Consider the following 23,597-nt stretch of genomic DNA (forward strand, 5'->3'; position numbering starts at 1 on the left):
CCCTTTATACATGGGTGTTGTCAATGACTGAGCTTCACTGTAGTGTTATCAGGCAGCATTCTGGCCTTTTTATTGGAGGACTGCCAGATTGATTATCTGGAGGTCTTTCTCTGGGACCATAAAATAAAATGTGCCCATATGGATGCATATATTCCTATGTATCAGCAAAATTTTAATTACTGGGCCAAGAAGTATGCAAATTTAAGACTTTTGATGTATAGTAGTCCCCCCTTATCTATGGTTTTGCTTTCTGTGATTTCAGTTACCCTTGGCCAACCCTGACCCTTGGTCAAGAAAACGCAATGTTTGGTCTGAAAATATTAAATGGAAAATTCCAGAAACAATTCATAAGTTTTAAATTGCATGCTGTTCTGAGATTGTTCTCACACCTTCCAGCTCTGTCCCGCCTAGGACATGACTCATCCCTCTGTCCAGCATAACTGTCTACACTACCCACCCGTTAGTCACTTAGTCGCTGTCTTGGTGATCAGATCAACTGCCTTGGTACAGCAGTGCTTGACTTCAAGTAATCCTTATTTTACTGAATAAAGTGCTTCGGGAAAGCACAAGAGTAGTGATGCTGGCAATTCAGATACACTAACGACAAGCCATAAAGTGCTTCCTTTAAGGAAAAAGGTAAATGTTCTTGACTTAATAAGGAATTAAAAAAAAATATGCTGATGTTGCTAAGACCTAACATAAGAACAAATCTTCTATCCATGAAATTGTGAAGAAGGAAAAAGAAATTTGTGCTAGTTTTGCTTTGCACCTCAAATTGCAAAAATAACAGCTACAGTGTGTGCTACGTGCTCAGTTGAAACAGAAAAGGCATTAAATTTGTGGGTGGAAGACACCAACATAAACGTGTTCTGACTGACGGCAACAGAGTTCCATCAGAGGTTTCAGGCATCTACTAGGGGAGGTCTTGGAACATATCCCCTAATGAGAAGGGGGGACTACTATATTCATCTATTTCATGATTCAACTTAAATCTCAGTTCCTCAGAGAGAGCTTCTCTAACCTTCAATTCTCAATTTGCCTCTCATCAGGGTAATCTCTCTTCATTTCTCTTTCTCAATTAATTAAAAAGAAGTTTTTTTGTTAACTAAATTATGGTATGTTTCCTAATGAAACAGTATACAACTATTTAAATGAGGTTACAAAAACATATGTAGAACACAGGGTTAAGCAAGACAATTTTTAAGAATTAGAACAAGATGGAAGGGGGGAATTTGTCCTACTGGCTATCATGACATTTCACAAGACTGTAATAGTTAAGAAAGTATGGAACTGGCACAAGGACAGTGAGGCTGACTGACCAAAACAGAAAGCCTGGCAACAGGCCCATGTGTGATATAAACTTGACATCCATGGGCAAGGATGGCCTTCTCAATAAATGAGGCTAGGTCAACCAATTATCCATATGGTGGGGGGGTGGGGGAGACAATATCTCTATCTCACTCCATATTACAGAAAAAATAAATTCCCATTTAAAGACCAAAAAAGGAAACAGGAAAACTTTAAAATTCTTAAAGAAAGATGTGTGACTTTTGGATAGGCCCAGATTTCTTAAAACTCTCTTTCTCTCTCTCTCTCTCTCTCTCTCACACACACACACACAAACACACACACACGTGCACACAGGCACATATATTCAAATCTAAAAAAGAAAATACTGTAGATTATAACTTCATCAAAATCAAAACTCTTGGATGTCAGGAGCACTAAAATAAGAATATATGCCACAGACTTTGTGCAGATATTTGTAATACATGTAATTACCAAAAGATCAGTATCCAAAATACACAAAGAATGCTTTAAAATCTATAGAAATATACAAACAATCCACTTAAAAGACGAACAAAGGATATCCCAAAGGAAGAAATCTGAATTGCCAATAAGCATATTAAAAGACTTTTCACCACAATAGCAATCACAGAAGTGCAAATTAAAACCATAATGAGATACCAGGTCGCATCTCATCAGCTTGGCAAAAATATAAGTTTGACAATATCAAGTACTGGTGAGGCTACAGAATAGTAGAAACTCATTTCTGATGGAAGGAAAATGATTCAATCTGGCAATATCTAATAAAATAGAAGATGTATACATCTTAAGAGCTAGTAATTCTATTTCTAGGAATATACCTTTGATGGGTAGCTTTCAAAGTTTTGATCATCACACATATTTTCATTATGACCCAGTATACACATACGTATTTAACCGAAATGAAAATTCACAAAACAGTGCTTATTCTTACTGTGACACATTTTGAGAGTTTCCATTTTGTTCTCATTCATTTTTTAATGTTGGGTGACTCACTCAATTGATTTTACAACCACTAATGGGTAAATACACTCAGTTCAAAAAACTGTCCCAGAAAATATTCTCATACATATTTTCTTGTGCACATGTGAGAGAATGTTCACTGTGGCACTCTTTGTCAAAAAAATAATTTAAACAGTGTAACAGTCAATCAGCAGAAGAATGAATTTAAAATTAAGGGCATATTCACACAATGGAATACAAAATATCAGCACAAAGGAAAGAACCAAAGCTGTAAATATCAACACAGATAAATCTCATTAACTTTATACTAAGTAAAATGGGCAAGATATGGATGAATATATATAGTATATCATTTGTTCAAACTTTTTAAACATGCAAAATAATACTGTTGAGGAATATATTTATGTATAATGAATACATAAAGTATGAAGACAGGCGTGGGGAAAAAGGGGAATGAGATCAGGGAAAAGTACAGAAAAGTTAAGTGAACAACTAAATCTAAATTATTAAAAACTGCCCATCTTCAGACGAGATTGGGCGCAATCAAGGTGGTATGGCCATAGACAAAAATTAAACTATTGCCTCCCAGGGCAGCAGCTTCCTTCCAGACACAAGGCTAATGAAGATTCAGATTGCCAGTTAGAGAGACTCATGCAGCCAAACTGAGATCAGTCTTCAAAGCTTACAGCACTCATCCTTTAAAAGTGTTCTGTCTATTTAGTAATCAAGTACTTACACTGAGTATCTATTTTTAACTAAGTAATGAAATTCAGAACATGGACAAAAAAATGCAATAGGTAGTTGTGGGCGGATGAGATGTCACAGCAGATGCCCCAAACACAGCCATGTGCCAGTAAGGTTGAGTCACTGCAATATGCTGAAAAAAGATACTGAGGCTCAGCTGCCACAGGTTGCAGTGAGCCCTCTCTGCTTTCCTCACTGTTGTATTTGCCAGGCATCATTCCAGCATGCTGAACAGACACTTAGACATTTTCAAGATTAGAAAAATCACTAAAAATGACAAAATATGGCATCTTACAAATAGCACATGCTTGTGATCAAATTAACACAGAGCAAAGAACTAATAAACAGTAAGCTCATGGAATAATTCTCTAAAATTAATAATTTGGTCCCTTCAGATCTCAGTCTGTATTTTACCTGCAAGAGTAAATCCAGTATTAGATAATACACTTTACTATAATTTCCTTTTTTTTTTTTTTTTTTTTGAGACAGAGTCTCACTCTGTCGCCCAGGCTGGAGTGCAGTGGTGCAATCTCGGCTCACTGCAAGCTCCACCTCCCGGGTTCACGCCATTCTCCTGCCTCAGCCTCCCGAGTAGCTGGGACTATAGGCACCCGCTACCATGCCCGGCTAATTTTTTGTATTTTTAGTAGAGACGGGGTTTCACCGTGTTAGCCAGGATGACCTCGATCTCCTGACCTTGTGATATGCCCGCCTCGGCCTCCCAAAGTGCTGGGATTACAGGCGTGAGCCACCGCGCCTGGCCTACTATAATTTCAAAAATGTCAACTCATTTCAGGGAATGTCATTAAAAAGAATTATGCATAACAGAAAGTAAGCAATACACTATCAGGCCAATAAAAATCCTTCCAAACCACAAGAACAAACCACTTTGATACCCAAAACAAGTCGTTTCTCAAGGAAAACATCTAACTCATTCATTCATCCATTCAAATCCTACTTACTACGTTACATGTGAAAAGTACCAAGATAGATCTTAAGGAGGTATCAACATAAATTAAACAAGAACTTGGCCCTTAAGATACTGATGGGTCTAGCAATGGAGTTTAGAAACATACACAGTCTTATTAAGTAAGGTAGAAAAATCTAGGTACCATAAGAGAAATATATATGAATTGCTATTTAAAAAAAAAAAGAAAGAAATCTTCCTTCGATTAGGTTCTTGCCTATTTCTCCTATGAACCAGATCTAGAATATAGATACTTAGACCTTATCTCTTCAAGGCCAAGTGGCTACATGTAATAAGACTGGTTCTTGTGACCTTTAAAAATTGTCTCCTTGTTTTATACTTTAATTTATACTGTGTCCTACAGGGTATACCTCTTCGAGTTAATAGAAATTAGACATGTAGATCCTACCACTCATAACTGTGTCTGCTGAAGATCTAAAAGAAAGGAATGCCAAAAGTGACACACCAAAAAGAAGCCATTCTTTTCCCTAACTCTGTCATTGTTTTGTTACAGAAACGAGAAATTCACACTTCGGCTGATGGAAGGATTGAAGAAGGAATTGTTAATGAACTTCTAAAGAACTTCCCTGAATCTTTCAGACAAGTGCTACATAAAAGGCATCGATAATGTTCCAGATTAACAAGGTCTTTCACATCATTTTATGAATGTGGGTAGAGGTATTTTTATTTCTTTTTTGAAGCTAACGAAAGTAAATTCCATACATATTAAATGTCATTAAATGCCATGTCACATATTTTTCAGGCAGTTAATCCAGAAAAACCTAGGACTAGGCCAGGCACAGTGGCTCACGCCTGTAATCCCAGCACTTTGGGAGGCCAAGGTGGGTAGATCACCTGAGGTCAGGAGTTTGACACCAACCTAGCCAAGATGATGAAACCCCATCTCTACTAAAAATACAAAAAATTAGCCAGGCATGGTGGCGGACGCTGTAGCTACTCAGGAGGCTGAGGCAGGAGAATCGCTTGAACCCAGAAGGCAGAGGTTGAGGTGAGCCAAGATCGCGCCATTGCCCTCCAGCCTGGGCAACAAGAGCAAAACTCTGTCACAAAAAAAAAAACAAAAACACTAGGACTAGTGGATTCATTTCAAATTTGTCATCAGATCCCACTATTTGCACTTAAATCTTCAACTAAACATTCAGGAATTTGAGAACACCCAAAAGGGAATCTGTGAAAAAGAAGCAACAAGACTTTATGCTGAAAAACGTAACTGGTTTCTCAGGATACTGATACAAAGACTAAGAATTTCAGGTTGATATCACTTTACATATACCAGTCACCAGTCCACTAGCCATCAGGCCCCTGTCAGGTCTTCATTACCTCTGAAAAGAATGTCTGTGACATGCTAAAAAAGAAAGATTTATTTCTATGTCCTATATATTCAGGTCAATGAACATTCCTGGTTGATGGGTTGGTTTTATTTTTTTTCTTTATTTTTGTTTAGAGAAGGGGTCTAGCTATGTTGCCTAGGCTGGTCTCAAACTCCTGGGCTCAAGTGATCCACCTGTCTCAGCCTCCCGAGTAGCTGGGACTACAAGCATGTACCACCGTGCCCAGCTGAGGTTGTTTGGTTTTTTTTTTTTTAATGACAGCTTTACTGAGATGTAATTTACATACCATAAAATCACTGTGAAGTGTGCAATTTGATCATTCTTCATATATTCCCAAAGCTATGCAACCTTCACCACTATCTAATTTTACAACATTTTTGTTACTCCAAAAAGAAATCCCTCACTCAAGCAGTCACTTCTGATTCCCCCAGCCTCTGGCACCCACTAATTTACTTTCTGTCTCTATGGATTAGCCTATTCTAGACACGTCACATAAACGGAATCACATACTATGTGACCTTTTGTAATGAGCTTCTCTCACTTAGCACAATGTTTTCAAGGTTCATCATGTTGTACTATGAATCAGTACTTCACTACTTTTTATGGTTAAATAATATTCTATTTTTGATATGCCAAATTTGTTTATCCATTCATCACCTGATGGACATTTGAGTTGTTTTTGCAGGACTTTTGACCTGCAAAAACCTCAGTCATCTAATTTGATTGTTCATTTTATGGATAAAAAATTGAGATCCAGTGAGAAAATGGGAACTGCCTCTGGCTACACAGACTTAAGACTATCAATGGACATCTGAAATGCCTTCTTTTCTCCAAGCTCACCCCATTCCAATAAAAGAAGAAAATCCTTAATGTGTTTGTTCCTAGCAGTAAAATGCAAGATAGGCTAGGTCCAGAAGACCTGAGGTGGAAAGGAAAAGAAAATAGGATTAGGCACAATCTTGCTGAACCAAAGGAACTTATGAAAAGACCAACAGTTTTAAATCTTCAAAAACACAGAAAAAAAGAGATGAGCACAATGCAGACATAAAGATGTTATTTTTAATCAAAGAAGGAAAGAAACATGAAAGTGTGGGAAAACCTGAAGAGTTACTCTGAAATATCCAGTGATCCATTTGAAAATCTTTTTATTCTCAGACCCAGAAGAAAAATATACTGATTTAAAGATCCCAGAAAGAGGAAATCAAAGTCAAAACCACGAACTGAGAAGAAATGAGCACAGTAAAGGAAGTACATCACTCTACTTTCTGCAGGCCAAAAATTACAGTGAGGGAAACTGGAAAATACCCTCTTGAGATCTGATCTTGATGACTTCAATTACAGATGGAGTCCATCTAAAGAAAGCATTTTGTAATTTAGGAGGCTCCAATCTTTATCTAGATTGTCTATAATAATGTGGAAATTCAGACTGAATGAATCCTATATACAGTCTCTATTTCAGAATCCCCACTTCCTACCACCATTTATAAGCTGGGGAAGTCTGTCTGAGCACCAGGCCTGCTGCTTGACTAAATGGCAAAAATTCTAAACCAGTAAAAATCAACAAAAAAAAACCCCTAAAAAGTCACTTTCCAATCCCTGGCTTATCTAAGGATGAGAGTTAATTTATAAATCCCCTAATGTGTATAGCTAACTTTTACAAGAAAAAAAAAAAAGTTAAAACTGTCTTCTTATCAACTCCACCAGAGTTCTTTCTACCAAATCCTCTTGCCTCAACAAAAAAGCAGCTAACCTAACACTAGCAAAATGGCTAGTAAATAGTAAATGCTCCATAAGTATTTGATTAATGAAATTGAAGATAATATCAGATGTTTTCAAAAGCATCCTACTATTCCAAAGAAGTGTCTTAGTTTTTTATCTTACCACTAAAGAACGTTAACTCAGTATTCTTATACCCAAGTCTTTAGCTTGGTCAAACAACGGCAAGGTGTGTAGATGGCAAAGGGCAAAACAGTCTAACAAGGAGAAAGCAGAAAGAGAATCAAGAATACAACATTTCTGCTTTTACTGCTGCTGCCACCACTGCTAACACCCCTCCAAACCCAGCACTGCATGCTTGTCTCAGAGTCCATCCTGTTACCCAAATGATCCCACAGCAACCTCATGGCACCATCATGAATGGAGACACACAAGGGCACCATTCACTGTGACAAGACACTGACATGCACATTGCTTTGCCTCCTGCCAGACTACGGGATGCAGAGAGGGTGCAGACCGAGGACCTTGAAAAATCAGCTTCATGTGACATCATGGTGGACATGTGTGAAAAGTACTACCCACAGAGACACTGATATGACCATCACCAGAGATCTTTCACAGAGACCATGAGCTCCCTGTCACCTGGGAAGCAATGGCGGACCCAGCTGAGCAATGTGGACCCAGTTGGGCACAAGCTGCTCCAGAGCCAGCTGGGCACAAGCTGCTGGCCCAGTTGCTGGAGCCTAGTGAAGAGGAAAATATGGTGTGCATCCTCTATGACAAGATGTACAAGAACTTCATGGCGGAGGTGGACACAATAGATAATGAGACCTACCAGTGGAAGAAGGGGAAACTTTGACACACCCTAGCCACTAGCCTGAATGCTGGCTCAACTTAATCCCACCTGGAACCAGCCCAACCAAGGTAGGGTTCAAGTGTGTGATGGATCTAACTCTTAGAGAAGAGTTTCTGCAGAGACTAGGCTTCTATTGGTACATCTGGCTGCCAGACTGGGGCCTGGGGCCCTGGCCCAGTGATTCCAGGTGCACCTAAGTGGAGAGAGATGGGAAATGGCAAAAGGTGGATGCCCTTGAAAGGAACAACTCTACCACCTGGAATCTAGGCTGCCCCTACCCCAGCCATCATCTTTGTTATCTATACTGACCAGACTAGACAATAGTAGTACAGTGTGTGCCTGAGGAGCCCCACTCATTCTAAAGCTAGCTGCCCCTGCTCAAGCCATGGCGGCTTCTTCAGGAGGCCCTGTACCAGGTCAGTGAGATTCCTGGCTGCATCTTTGTCCATATCAACAGCTTCATTTGTGGATGCCATATCCAAGAAGATACCTTGAGCATGGCCCCTGCAAACTTGCCCTAGTGCCCAATACCTATGGTTCCCACAAATCCCAGAGTCCAGTGAAATTTCCTCCATCTATAAAAAAAAAAGGCAACATTTCTAGTAAGAAAGGACTCAAAAATGATGGGGATATGTCAAAAGGACCCAAAAGCCACTTGATAGCACTCCCAATGACAAAAAGCTGGAGCAACTGACCAACAAAATAAATGATAATAATATTTAATTTATAACCCACAGAGGAAAATAAATACCTAAAAATTCATACTGGCATAAGTAAATAACTGAATAAATAAATAACTGAAGGAGAAGGAAGAGTGTTTCTTTACAGTAGAATTCAAATTAATAAATGGGGAGGAATGAGAAAAAGAGAAAAAGCACGCTTAGACAAGCACCAGAGTAGTAATAGTTACAGGCAAGAATCATCCATGGATGCTGAAATTAATGGACAAAAGGATGATGAGAAACCGGGTATTTGCAAAGTCTCAAAGCATCACTCAGCAAAATACAGTACTTAACTAATTACAAGGAGAAAAATCAGTTAACTTTACAGTGATCACCTAACCAAGTTATCAAAGTTAACTTAGTAGTAAAAAGGCATATGGATATCATATATTCCCTGATCTGATGCATTGAGGATGGTACAACAACACATCTGTACTACACTTGGGAAAAAAACATATTTTTCACTCTAATGAAAAGAAAACATTAGACAAACCCATGTGGATGCACATTTTACAAAATAAGTAGCCAGTACTCTTTAAAAGTGTCAAGGTCATGATAGGCAAAGAAAAATTGAGGAACTGTCACTGTTGGGGAGACTAAGGAGACATGATGATTGGATCCTGGAACAAAAAAGGCATTAATGGAAAGACTGGCAAAATTCAAATAAGACCTGTAGAACAATTAACAATATTATAACAATGCTAATTTCCTGTAGTATTTTTGTAGCTTTTTTGTAAATCTAAATTTGTTTCAGGAAAAAAAAAATCTGTTTTTTAATGCAACATTTCTAGGTGTGAGATCTTGCTGTTTCAACCCCATTGTGAGAAATGACCCATTTTGGCTAGCTATTATAATATTCATATTAAGAGAGTTTACCAAATGGTATCAGATTCAGAATATGTTTGTTGCTGGACTGCAGCAAACACAATAAGAAAACAAGCCAATGAATGAAAAACACACTTTTAAAACTCTGACGGCATGCTCTTCACAAAGAAAAAACAGAAAAAAAGACATGAACATTCTAGTCATAAAACAATGGTCCACAACACAAATAAAATAACCTGAAACATAAAATGTCAAGAACTGAACAAAACCAACTGAATCAACATATGATGAGATGATGACTTGGTGGGTTTCTGTGGCAGTCAATTTTTATGAGTCTGGTAAGGAAGGGCTGTCATTAGGTAAAGGTTGAATTGGTTCTGGTACATTGACTGAATTCATTCTGGTACATACCCAGATTTTAAGTCAGTTATCCTCAAACAGTTTGTAGCATCCAGTCCCACTTTTCCATTCCGGACCACGCTAGATATGAAAGGGGAGAGCATTGGAGATATTCGGTTCAAGGCCACTTCTGGGGACATTTTAACTTGACTTGTAAATCACCACTGAAAGCAGAAGGAAAGAATAATGATCAGGGCTTACAAATGGACTAGATACAACACTCTGCCTGAAAACTGGACAGCATACAGCAGTTCCTCTTGCATGAATAAATAATTCATTTCCCATCTCTAGCGCAGCCTCTTCCAATGATCCTCCAGAAGAAACCACCTCACTGCTGCTCAGCTACTCAGGACTGGGACTACATCACTGCTTTTCAGGAACAGAAGGAACTCCTGAAATACAATTCCCTCTTCCTTCCCAAAGCTGATTTCTACACTGCCACACTCTACTCAAAGTGGTCCCACTCTATCTCACTCATTCTACCTTAGTTGAGTCCAAGGAGCCCTCGCTAACAATCCTCTATCCCAACACAAAAACACACACATCACTGAGTTAGCAATCTCTCCCTGTGTGTCCCCACAAGGAGTAAAAACTTGATGGATAATACCATATAAAACTCTACAACAGGCTGACCTGCTTGAAGCTATTACTTACTAGAAATTATTTACTGCTGATATATCTTTCTTTTTTTTTTTTTTTTTTTTTTTTTTTTGCGACAGAGTCTCACTCTGTTGCCAGGCTGGAGTGCAGTGGCGCAATCTCAGCTCACTGCAAACTCCGCCTCCCGGGTTCAAGTGATTCTCCTGCCTCAGCCTTCCGAGTAGCTGGGACTACAGGCACATGCCACCACGCCCAGCTAATTTTTGTATTTTCAGTAGAGACGGGGTTTCATCAGGTTGGCCAGGATGGTCTCACCTCTTGACGTCATGATCCACCCACCATGGCCTCCCAAAGTGCTGGGATTACAGGCGTGAGCCACCGCGCCCGGCCTACTGCTGATACACCTTTCTTAACACCTTTCCGTCCACAGTGTAGTATAACTACCTGCTTACGTGATCTCTTCCCTGCAGGGTCTATGTTTTGAATCCCCAGGGTTTAACAGAAATACCTGGCACATGCTAAACACTCAATAAACATTTTTAAATAAATAAATGAGTAAGGGGACAAAAGTTAGAGAAATATTTCAGTATGGAGAGAAGATAATGTGCCCCCTCCCCAGAATTTGGTAGGGGAATAGATATAACAAAATCCAAGGGATAGATATAACAAAAATCTACTTGACAATTAAATTATGAAAACATACATCTATACAGCTATCAAGCAACACAGACTAACATGGATCTTAAGGTATTTGACTTTAAGGCACTAAGTCCTTACACTTAAAACCACAAAAGTAGAACCAATACATCATATCTAAATTATCTGGAAACTCATAGGGCTGGGGGAGGGAGTACACGAATTCTTCTTAATAAATTTCTAAATGAAAGCCTCTTCCTTCAGAGGAAAAAGTCGATTCAAATGATCGTTTCCTTCCTCAATTTTAAAGAATAATGCCACATCAAAAGAAAATTAATTTCCAGCAAGTTACCAGTAAATGATGCTCTGGTTCTAGTTTTCATACATTATACCACATGAAAACTTACAAGTCCTTGCTAAAATAAATGTTGAAAATTAGAACCTGTTTCAGTTTATTATTTCAGATAGTAAGTAATAAATTTATTTGCTAATTTGATAGCTCAAAAAATAATAACACTTTGACCCTATATAGTGATGACAACCAGAAGTATCTTCGAGATTAACACCTTTATATTCATACTTCAGTTCTAAAATCATCCTTTTTGTAAATATAAAACAAGCTCTTCTTCTGACCGCTTAACAGATGACCGCCCCCGACTAGTCTCTCATTTCAAAGTAAGACTAAACATCTAACACTATACTACCAATCATAAAAATCATGTACTTTTTTAAACATTTTATCACTTACAAGGAGCGTCCATATATATTACTGCAGTTGATCTTCACAAGCCTGAGGTAGTAAAGAATTTTAATTCCCAGTTTGCAGATAATATGGGTAATTATTATAATTTGATTCTGAACAGTATACTAATCCACATCATAATTTTGAAGCCTATTTTTTTCTATTCGCCAACATTTCCACCTTCATGTCTATGTCACAATTCTTGAAGGGATGCTTATCAAAGTCATATGCTAAGTACAAATATACCTATCTTATAAAAAAGCAAAAGGGTCTCACCTATATTACAGAATTGTTCTTCTGTGTTTTTCCCCACAGTACCCATTATTACTTTATCTCTTGCTTCTACAAAAGAAGGAAACAGAACCAACACATTCTAGACACCTATCTACCCATTATCAGGCATTATATTACTTATCTCTATCTGTAATTTCATTTACATTTCCCCAACTCTGTTCCCTGAGAACAATAATTGTTCCCATTTGACAAGTGGAAGCTAAAGAAACTTGACAAATAGAAAATTAAAGCTCAGCAAAATAAAGTAACTTGTTGAATGTTGGAAGCTGGAGGATCAGAATCCAAATCCGGATTCTCCAAGTCCACTATACCCATCATTCTCTCAAATAAACATTGATAACTTCTATCACCAAAGAGAAAAGCATCAAGGTGATTTTGTAAAGCGTATATCTTATAAAATGTGAACAGACAAAAAGTAACAAATTTAAACAAATGATTGCTTTACCACTAAAAACAAACTGGACTATTGCTGACCTACTGCTGAACCTGGTCTGAGTGATTCACTAGTCAAATGTTAAAGGGAACAACCTTGCTCTAGAAGCCAAACCATACTAAGTGACAACAATACATTCTAATTCAGCAACGGTCGTGACTTTAGGATGACACCTTAGAGAATGAATTCTCTTTATTTCCAGGGCAGCCATAATACTATGTTTTAACAGTGCAAGGTTTCACGCAGTATTAAAATCTATTTCAACCATGAGGAGGTGTGACTTCTCTAAAAAAAAAAGGGGGGGGTGGGGTGGGGAGTGGAATACAATGACTCCAAAATCAGAAGTCACTTAGCCAAAAACACTGGTCCTTTGGTGCAGTGAACCGGGTACATGGACAGGGAGTCACCACCGGTAGTAACTCTTACGCATGGCAGCACTATAACACACCCCAGATATACAAATATTTACGGTGGTCAGAGTCCCCTGAATGCTACTCCTGCAATTTGTATTTCCTGATTTTGACGTATTGCAAAAGGAAAATGCAAAATTACAATTTTTGCAAGGGTCTGCTACCCCAAAATAAAGTTACAAAAGGTCCTTTGATGAGAGACCTGGGGATTACAAAGACGTCTAAAGCACCATCCAGGTTCTTGCAATTAAAATGAGATGACAAACACGGAAACATGTGCCCTGCTGACGTCATGGAACGGAAAGGGGTGGCATCCTGCTGCGTCACGTCGACGTCATACAGCGCACGAGGGAAGTTACACTGGGGAAGCAATTTCCCCCAAGGGGCAACATTCGAGAAAACCAAGTTAGCTCAGACCCGAAGAATGACCACCCCACTCTAGGGGACGTCTTAAAAAGGGACACTCTCCCCTCTTCCAAACTGTATGATTCCCCTCATCAGGCAACAAGGAACTAATACTCGGGGTTTACAGGGACCAGGGGATGGGCCAGATATGGAGAAAGAGATGCCTCTGGCCTTGGGGGCTCGTTCTTGAGGGAATCAGCGTGATGGGGATGAGAAGGGCATCTTTGGAACGGGGGCCTTCTCCATAGGAAGAGGAGGCGAGTCCCCTGGCCATATTTAAACCACAGTTCTCCACGCCACCTGTGCGACTCGGGATCCAACCTCCCCGCACCAGCCCCAGTCCAGGTACCTGGAACTTAGTCCGATCGGTAACCGGCGACTACGTGGGGTACAGGTACCCGAGCGCGCCCCCGACCGACGCACCGACCTGCGCGCGCGCCGCGGGCAGGATGCGTGCGCACTCCCCGGACGTCCCGCCCCGCCCCCTCTGCGGCCCCGAAGCTGGGCGGCGTGCGCGCCCCCGCGCCGCGCCGAGCCGGGCGCTCGGAAAGGCGTCCCCGCGGTGCCTGACAGTTCCTTCCTCAGCGCCTGCCCCGTGAGTGGCGAGGAGCGCGGAGTCTCGCCATATCAGGAGGGCCCTGTTACGTGAGGCTGTGCACGGAGACTATTCCAGGAAGAAGAGGGGACACTTGGTGGGCGGGGTGATTTCGGGCAGTCAGGTGGGCGACCCGCGTAGGCGTCTGAAAGGCCCGCGTCGTTAGGGAGGGCAGGAGTGGCGTCTCTGGTTACGGGGTCGGGCAAAGGGCAGAGGTCACCGTCCAGGTTGGACAGCAGCACCTTTGAGCGATGGCGGCGTCTGGGGAATCCCAGAGGCAGTGGCAAGAGGAGGTGGCGGCGGTGGTAGTGGTGGGCTCCTGCATGACCGACCTGGTCAGGTTAGTCCGGGGCCAGTTACTCAGTCTGCGGCTCGGGGGAGGAGGCGTGCCGTGCGCTATGCGCCCAGTGGAGCTCTTGGGCGCTGGGTCTCCAGGGATAGACAGTGCTAGCTTTGGGTATGAGCTGCAGGTTTTCGAAGCCTTCAGCCTACCTTCCTGGCATGAAAGAACTTGAGTATATAAAGGTAAATCTCAGGGGAGGGGACGTAAGAGGCCAGGGTTTAGTGAAAGCTCTAATATTACTCAAAGCGCTCCCCAAAGACCTGCCCTCCAAAGACTTGCGCCCCCAAAGACCTTTCTTGGCCCGGCTGCTGAGCCTTTCCCCAAACGAGCCAGGGAACTTTGCCCACGTCACTTTACCTCCGAGAATGTGCCTACCTCACAGGGTTGTTGTGAGGACTAAATGAAGTAAAGTGTTTTGTCAAGCGTAACATTATCCAAATTGGGTATTATTCGTCTGAGCTTATTGTATAAAATAATGAGTTGAGCAGAAATCAAAAAGACTGTCACCTTTCACCATGTTGATTGTCGGCATTACTGCAGTATTTTATATTTACAGCGTATTTTTGAGCAAGCCAAGTATGAATCAAAATAAAAACATAAACACAGTATTTACAACCTCTAAAAACTATGATCAAATTATGATAGAAAATATGCCAAATGAAAATTGTTGAGTTAGGTCAGTAAGATTGAGTAGACAGATCCTTCTGATTTTTCTTTTTTTTTAATTAAGGTAGCTTTTCTGATTACAAAAGTAATGTATGTTCACTGTAAAAGTAGTAATAAACTCAGATATTCCAAGAAAATCCTACCACTCCAATTACTGCAGTTCAGTCTTTTGATGAATATCTTCAGTTGTAATGCTACTTTGTGTTATAAAAATGATCAGGTATACTACAGTAACACCTCATTCGTCCTGAAATGTTGCTTTTCCAAAGGGTAATAGAGAACGTGGAACTAAAGAAAAAAGCTTTGGGACAATCAAAATAAGTCACCAAATTGCTGCACCAAACCACCTGTATTCTACTCAGAAAATAGGTCTAGGGTCTTCATGTAACCAATTTAACCTTACCTTAAAATATTTATAAGCTGTGTTACCAAATTTCCACTGAGATTAGAAAGGTGGGAGTTAGAGAAGAGACTGCTAGAGGCAGTTATTGTGACTGACGAAAACTTGAGGATGAGTAGGAGACTGTGTAACGAGAAGAAGCAACAAAAGAATTTTAAATACCAATGACCTTTATTTTTCCACAAATATTAGAACTATTCTGTCAGACACTGTGCCAAGATAAAAATACTTTCCTTTGGTGACAGAGCATAAAATTGAATCTAGTTGGAGACATTTGTTGAAGAGGCCTGTACATCTTTTTCTAGAGCAAGAGTAAGTAAACTTTTCTGTAAAGGGCCAGATAGTAAATATTTTAGGCTTTGCAAGCCGTATATGGTCAAGGTCACATTTTTTTTAACAATATTTTTTAAATGTAAAAACCATTCTTACCTCCCAAGCCTTACAAGAACATCCTGCAGGCCATAGTTTGCAGACATCTGTGTAGAAAGAACATTACTGTGTTTACAACACAATATAGCAATTGATTTTACTGGTGATGACTCTTTTCAAGAAAAGGTTATATGGTACTTATTAAATTTTGTATAAAAATAGAGCATGTATTTCACTTTAGAAAAAGTTTCATCAAAAATTCATAAAGTTGAGTTACATAAAGGAATAAACCTTCATCTAAAGTGATTCATTCCATGGGAAATCCACCTAGCTAAATGTTTACCATGATTTTATGTGTGAAGTGGCAGAAGAGTAAGAAAACTAAAGTGGACCGGGCGCAGTGGCTCATACCTGTAATCCCAGCACTTTGGGAGGCCAAGGTGGGCAGATCACCTGAGTGAGGAGTTTCAGACCAGCCCAGCGAACATGATGAAACCCCATCTCTACTAAAAATACAAAAATTAGCTGGGCATGGTAGCTGGCGCCTGTGATTCCAGCTACTCAGGAGGCTGAGGCAGGAGAATTGCTTGAACCTGGGAGGTGGAGGTAGCAGTGAGCTGAGATCGCGCCATTGCACTCCAGCTTGGGTGACAAGAGCAAAACTCCATCTCAAAAAAAAAAAAGAAAAGAAAAGAAAAGAAAATTTTCTCATACATCCTACCTGAATAAAAGTGTCAGGGTTAAAATTCAGAGCTACTTCCTTGTTACCAAACTGAGAGCTTTCTGTGAAGCTTGACCATCAGATACTAAAAATAACTATAGTACTTTGTGGGATGGGGTAGGGGAGTGGTGTCAAAGGCCCATTTTAGCATCCGTCAGGGTTTTAAAGTCTTATTTCAGAGCTAGAAAAATTTGGAAATTATTTATTCTAGTCCTTCAGTTTTTAGATAAATAAACTGAAGCCCAGAGAAGAATTTCTCCTCTTGGCCATATTCTTTCCTTCATAAAATATCCGAGTTTCTTCTCTTCACATGAATCAGTAAAAATTTTACTGATGATTAGCAAAATCACTAGTAAAAATTTTACTAATGATTAGCAAAATCATTAGTAAAAATTTTACTAATGATTAGCAAAATCATTAGTAAAATTTTTACTAATGATTAGCAAAATCATTAGTAAAATCATCAGTAAAAAATCATTAGTAAAAATTGTATTCCCATATAGACTCTCTCTGCTAATTCCCACAGGTTTTCAACAAACTTTTCATGATCTCTCATTACTTATGACACTGAAGATCTTTACAAAAATCTGCGTATAGGATTTTCATTTAAAACCCTGCATCTGTGATAAACTTGGGTGCAACTTTTCTAGTTACAGTTAGTATCATGATTATATTAGTTATCTACTGCTGCTGTAACAAATTACCAAACTTAATAATTAACGCAAGTTTATTTTTTTACTGTTCTGGAGGTCAGAAGTCTGATACAGGTCTCACTGGGCTAAAATCAAGGTGTCAGCAGGGCTGGGCTCCATTCTGGAGACTCTCGAGGAGGATCTGTTTTCTTTCCTTTTCCACCTTCCAGAGGCTGCCCACATCCTTGGCTCATCGTGGCCCCTTCCTCCATCTTCAGAGCCAGCAATGGTTGTTCAGGTCTTTCTCACATCACATCACTCTGATCCCCAGTCTTCTGGCTCCCTCTTCTACATTATAAGAACTCTTGTGATTACATTAGGCACAACCAAATAATTCAGAATAATCTCTTTATTTTATGGTGACTTATTAGGAACCTTAATTTCCCCTTGCCACGTAACAACATATTCACAAATTCTGGGGATTTGGATGTGGACATACTTTGGGAGAGGGGAGCAGAGAGTATGTTATTTTTGCTACCACAGTGGTTAAGCTTGAAGTAAAAAATCCTACAATACTTAGTTCTCAGAGACTCTTTGAAGCCTATCATTCTATCCTCACATTTTACAAGTGAGATAAGGAAGAGAGCTTCAATGACTTACTCCAAATCACACAGCCAGTAAGTGGTTACTTACTGGCTAGTAAGTGGCTAGTAAAGGCTACTACCCAGGTCTCCCAATCCTTAACCTTTCTTTTTTATTTTTTTAAATATATATTTTCTATTTTTTATTTTGTTAAAGATGGGCTCTCGCTATATTGCCCAGGCTGGTCTTGAACTCCTGGGCTCAAGCGATCCTCCTACTTGGTGTCCCAAAGTGTTGGGGTTACAGGCGTGAGCCACCGTGCCTGGCCCCAATTCTTACCTTTCCATTATATCATTCTACCTCTAACTCTGACTAGTGTTTATTGCCCTTTTCATCTACAGTACATTTGATAGCTTGTAGTCTGTACATTCATTGTTAACTTTATAAACTGATAAGGAATAACAACTAAGGATTTATAATTTTCAAGTCTAAAGATAGTATCTTTATTACTGTGCCTTATTCCTAAATTTAACTGTAACTAGCCAGGACACCCATGCCTATTCTTTAGTATCACTTCAGAAATAAAACTGCTTCAATAACTAAGCCCTTTTGGATGGCATCCAAGCCCAACTTACTTTATATATTACATTACTGTGTGCCAGACACTGCTAATTCAATCAATGAATAACCTTTTTTTCATTTCTAATTTCAGTCAGCTATGAATAGTAAGTCGTATGTAGTAATAATTTTTAAAAATCATTAGCTCATACAGCATGGCAAACAATTGAAATTATTTAATACTCACTTATATTTTTCTCATCATCCTCTTCCTTCTTGAACACTCATCTCTAAAGTTACACATTACAAAGATACAAGGAATCAACGCTGGTCTTATGGGATATAAAGTCAAAGATTTTCCAAAGACAGATTTCCACAAAAAACCAACAATGTGTGAATATTTTTAGACGTTAGGCTCATAGGCCTTTGTTAATCATGTTTTCATTAGTAATCCTTATTTTTTATGACCTGTATCACCCATTTTTTTAATTATTCATTCAAGAAATATTTATTGAATTTATACTATGTGCCAGGCACTTCCTGATGTGCAGAGGATACAGCAGTGAAAACACAGACAAAAATCCCTGCCTCATGAAGTTTACATTCTAGTAAGACAGTATCAGTAGAAATAAGTTAATTACATAGTAAGTTAGGTAAAAGCTAAGGAGAAAAATTAAACACGTAAGGAGGGATGGGAATAGGAAGTTTAGATTACTGGCTTCAGAAAGCCTCACTGAAAAGGTTATTTAGAGTAAAGACCTAAAGGAGGAAAGAAAACAAGTCATAATCTGAGGGAAGAGCATTCCAGGCAGAAGGAATAGTGTACTCAAAGGCCCTATTCAGTGAAGAACATGGAGTCCAGTATGGATGAAGAAGAAAAAAAGAGTCAGGAGACAGCAATCAGTGATTAAAGGACATTGAGTCATACTCTGGATGAGATGAAAAGCTAGTGGAGGATTTGAGCAGGGGAGTGACATAATCTTATTTTGATTATAATAGGATCTCTCCAAGGGCTATATGAGAATAAATAGCATGAAGGGGAAGGCAAATACAGAAGCAGGGACACAAATTCAGAGTCAATCCCAACAATCTAGGCAAGAAATGATGGTAGCTTGAAAGCAGTGAAGTGGAGAGAAAGCATCTTTCTATTATATTTTTGGGGTAGAGTTGACAGGATTAGTGGAAGTTGACCTCTACGAAAATGCAGAAGATTGTATGCAGAGAAAGTTGGGTGGGAGAGGGCTGTATCAGGAGCACAGAGTGGAACTGGGAGGGTTGAGGTACCTACTAGACATCAAATTGAGGAGGTGAAGAAAATAGATACAAGAGTTTGGATCTCAAAGGAGAGGTCCAACCTGGAGATATAAATTTCAGAGTCATCAGTGTATCAATGGTATTTAAAGCCATGAGGCTGGATGAGATCACTGAGGGTCTGATCTCCTAGGGCACTACAACATTTAAAGGATAAATTTTTAATAAAATTGACTTCCTGTCTCTCTTCAAGTCTCTCTGCAGTCCTAAAACTTGCTTTGAGACATGCTTAATACAAACCTATGTTTATATTTCCATGGCAATAGACTCTGATGTCAACTAAAACTCTGTGTTATCTTTTTACATGCTGCCAATTAAAAGTGATGGCTTGAGAGATAAGACTCGTGTTCACCCAAGCATCTAAGCTTAATCCTGCCAAATCAGGAAATGAGTGCCTAATTTTCAAAAGGTTTAATTGGATAGTGGAATAAGTGAATTTAGAAGCTTTTAGATCCAAAGCGGATGAAGCATTGGACCTAGATTACTTAAAAAAAAAAGTTATGGCCAGGCATAGTGGTAGCTCAAGCCTATAATCCCAGCACTTTGGGAAGCCAAGCGGGTGGATCGCTTGAGCTCAGGAGTTAAGACTAGCCTGGGCAACATGGCAAAACCCCGTCTCCGCAAAAAATACACAAATTAGCTGGGCGTAGTGGTGTGAGCCTGTAGTCCCAGCTACTGGGGGGCTGAGGTGGGAGGATCGCTGGAGACCCAGAGGTTGAGGCTACAGTGAGCCTTGATTGTACACTGTACTTCAGCCTGGACAACAGAGTGAGACCCTGTTAAACATAAAAAAATAAAAGAGAGTTATACTGTACCTATCAAAGTTTGTATTTGTTTGACATAATAGAGTACTTTGTAACTGGGACACAGGTTACAGAGTCAAGAAGCCTCTTGGCTTGTCATATTTAGAACAGAGAAATCTCTTTTACAGTCACATTTTCAAAAACTAAAAAAGGATTATTGATCCAAAAAGTATCATGCTTTCCCAGTATTCGAGGAATATAATATCCTTCATTATTCTTTCTGCTTCTTAAATTGGTCTGAAAAGTTGCTTATCAGTTACCAATCATTTATTAAATTAGTATTTTGTTAAACATAGTTGTGTCAACTGTATTCCCTAATATCAAAAGTAATCATTCATGGGAAATTTGGTATGTCCCTTTAATGAAAATATACATTAAAAAATTATGGCTGGGTGCAGTGGCTCATGCCTGTAATCCCAGCACTTTGGGAGGCAGATGTGGGAGGATTGTTTGAACCCAGGAGTTTAAGACCAGCCTAGGTAACAGGGTGATGAGACTCTGTCTCTTAAAAAAAAAAAAAAAAATTGCATATGACAAAGAAAGAGCACCTACTGTGTACTATTACAAAGCAGTCCCTTTAGCAATCCATTCCTTTGCCAGCTCTCTGTGCCTTAGGCTTTTCATGTCTGTAACCTAAGGAGAACAAAGTAAGGTGGACTTTGTGATGAGTTTTGCTCTAGTATTTTGATGACTTGTTTATAATACTGAAATACTTATAGTGTGCTAAACACTAAGAATACTGCAGTTAGGAGGCTGGGCGTGGTGGCTCACGCCTGTAATCCCAGCACTTTGGGAGGCCGAGGCGGGCAGATCACGAGGTCAGGAGATCGAGACCATCCTGGCTAATACGGTGAAACCCCATCTCTACTAAAAATGCAAACAACTAGCTGGGCGTGGTGGCAGACGCCTGTAGTCCCAGCTACTCGGGAGGCTGAGGCAGGAGAATGGTGTGAACCAGGGAGGCGGAGCTTGCAGTGAGCTGAGATCGTGCCACTGCACTCCAGCCTGGGTGACAGAGCGAGACTCCGTCTCAAAAAAAAAAAAAAAAGAATACTGCAGTTAGGAAAACATGGTTACTGCTTGTCTTGTCTTAGTCCTTTTTGTGCTGCCATAACAGAACACCTAAGACTGGGTGATTTATCTTTTTTCACTTTTATTTTAAGTTCAGAGGTACATGTGCAGGTTTGTTATATAGGTAAACTCATGTCACATGGGTTTGTTGTACCCATGCATTATTATTTTTTTGTCACCCAGGTATTAAGCCTAGTTCTCATTAGTTATTTTTCCTGATCCTCTTCCCTCCTTTCACCCTCCACCCTCAGGTAGACCCCAGTGTGTATTGTTCACTTCTGTGTGTCCAGGTGTTCTCATCATTTAGCTCCCACTTATAAGTAAGAACATGCAGTATTTAGCTTTCTGTACCTGTGTTAGTGTGCTAAGGATAATGGCCTCCAGCTCCATCATGTTCTGGCAAAGTACATGATGTCGTTCTTTTTAACAACTGTGTAGTATTCCATAGTGTATATGTAGCACATTTTCTTTATCCAGTCTACCATTGATGGGCATTTAGGTTGATTCCATGTCTTTGCTATTGTGAATAGTGCTGTAATGAACATACACATGCATGTGTCTTTGTTACAGAATGATTTATATTCCTGTGAGTATATACCCAGTAATGGGATTGCTGGGTCAAATGGTAATTCTGTTTTTAGCTTCTGAAGGAATTGCAACCCTGATTTCCACAATGGTTGAACTAATTTATACTCCCACCAACAGTGTATAAGCATTCCTTTTTCTCCACAGCCTTGCCAGCATCTGTTAATTTTTGACTGTTTAGTAATAGTCATTCTGACTGGTATGAGATGGTATCTCATTGTGGTTTTGATTTGTATTTCTCTAATGATCAGTGATGTTGAGCTTTTTTTTGATATGCTTATTGCAAATAAAATAAAATGTATGTCTTCTTTTGAAAAGTGTTTGTTCATGTTCTTTGCCCACTTTTTAATGGGGTTGTTTTTTTTCTTGTAGATTTGTTTAAGTTCCTTTTAGGTGCTGAATATTAGACCTTTGTCAGATGCATAGTTTGCAAAAATTTTCTCCCATTCTGTAGGTTGTCTGTTTACTCAATAGTTTCTTTTACTGTACAGAAGCTTTTAGTTTTCTTTAGTTTAATTAGATCTCATTTGTCAATTTTTGCTTTTGTTGCAATTGCTTTTGGCATTTTGCCATGAAATTTTTGCCTGTGCTATGTCCAGAGTGGTATTGCCTAGGTTGTCTTCCAGGGTTTTTATAGTTTTAGGTTTTACATTCGTCTTTAATTCATCTTGAGTCGATTTTTGTATATGGTGTAAGAAAGGGGTCCAGTTTCAGTCTTCTGCATGTGGCTAGCCAATTATTCCAGCACCATCTGTTGAATAGGGAGTCCTTTCTCCATTGCTTGTTTTTATCTGTTTTGTCAAAGATCAGATGGTTGTAGGTATGTGGCCTTATTTTGGGGGCTCTTTATTCTGTTCCATTGGTTTATATGTCTGTTTTTGTACCAGTACCATGCTGTTTTGGTTACTGTAGCCCTGAAGTATAGTTTGAAGTCAGGTAGTGTGATGCCTCCAGCTTTCTTTTTCCTTAGGATTGCCTTGGCTATTCAGGCTCTTTTTTGGTTCCATATGAATTTTTATTTTATTTTATTTTATTTTATTTATTTATTTATTTTGAGACAGAGTCTCACTCTGTCACCCAGGCTGGAGTGTAGTGGCACAATCTTGGCTCACTGCAGCCTCTGCCTCCCAGATTCAAGCAATTCTCCTGCCTCAGCCTCCCGAGTAACTGGGACTACAGGCCCACACCACTACGGCTGGCTAATTTTTGTATTTTTAGTAGAGACGGGGTTTCGCCATGTTGACCAGGCTGGTCTCAAACTCCTGACCTCAGGTGATTTGCCAGTCTCAACCTCCCAAAGTGCTGGGATTACAGAGGTGAGCCACTGTGCCTGGCCTTATTTTTCTTGAGACAGGATCTTGCTCTTTCCCCCAGGTTGGAGTGCAGCAGTGTGATCATGGCTTACTGCAGCCTCAAATTCCAGGCTCCAGCAATCCCCCGACATTAACCTCCCAAATAGCTGGAACCGCAGGCACACACCAGCATGCCCAGCTAATTTCTGTTTTTTTGTTTGTTTGTTGGTTGGTTTGCAGAGACGGGGTTTTGCCATGTTGCTCAGGCTAGTCTCGAAC

At 39.6% G+C, this 23,597-nt stretch overlaps 2 protein-coding genes across 13 annotated transcripts in view; one reads left to right on the forward strand and one right to left on the reverse strand.

Moving 5' to 3' along the window:
* The window catches only part of BABAM2 (BRISC and BRCA1 A complex member 2), a 453,662-nt gene extending 437,791 nt beyond the window's left edge, over positions 1-15,871 (reverse strand). For 4 of the 10 annotated variants that reach the window (XM_003827128.4, XM_034952861.2, XM_055108117.1 and 1 more), the window contains exons 1-3: positions 13,740-13,874; positions 12,125-12,190; positions 9,883-10,034 (exon numbers count right to left, since the gene is read on the reverse strand). In XM_003827128.4, the coding sequence (XP_003827176.1) occupies positions 9,883-10,010 (128 nt within the window). In that variant the 5' untranslated portion in view covers positions 10,011-10,034; positions 12,125-12,190; positions 13,740-13,874. Of the gene's footprint in view, positions 1-9,882; positions 10,035-12,124; positions 12,191-13,739; positions 13,877-15,823 lie in introns of those variants that run through there. The other 6 variants (XM_003827124.5, XM_034952860.3, XM_003827126.5 and 3 more) reach the window with 3 other exon arrangements.
* The window catches only part of RBKS (ribokinase), a 107,754-nt gene continuing 98,063 nt past the window's right edge, over positions 13,907-23,597 (forward strand). For 2 of the 3 annotated variants that reach the window (XM_034952863.3, XM_003827131.5), the window contains exon 1: positions 14,188-14,325. In XM_034952863.3, coding sequence (XP_034808754.1) covers positions 14,237-14,325 — 89 coding nt within the window. In that variant the 5' untranslated portion in view covers positions 14,188-14,236. Of the gene's footprint in view, positions 14,326-23,597 lie in introns of all 3 variants that reach the window. The other variant, XM_003827130.7, reaches the window with a different exon arrangement.

Source organism: Pan paniscus, chromosome 12 (genome assembly GCF_029289425.2).
Source record: "Pan paniscus chromosome 12, NHGRI_mPanPan1-v2.0_pri, whole genome shotgun sequence".
NCBI lineage: Eukaryota > Metazoa > Chordata > Mammalia > Primates > Hominidae > Pan > Pan paniscus.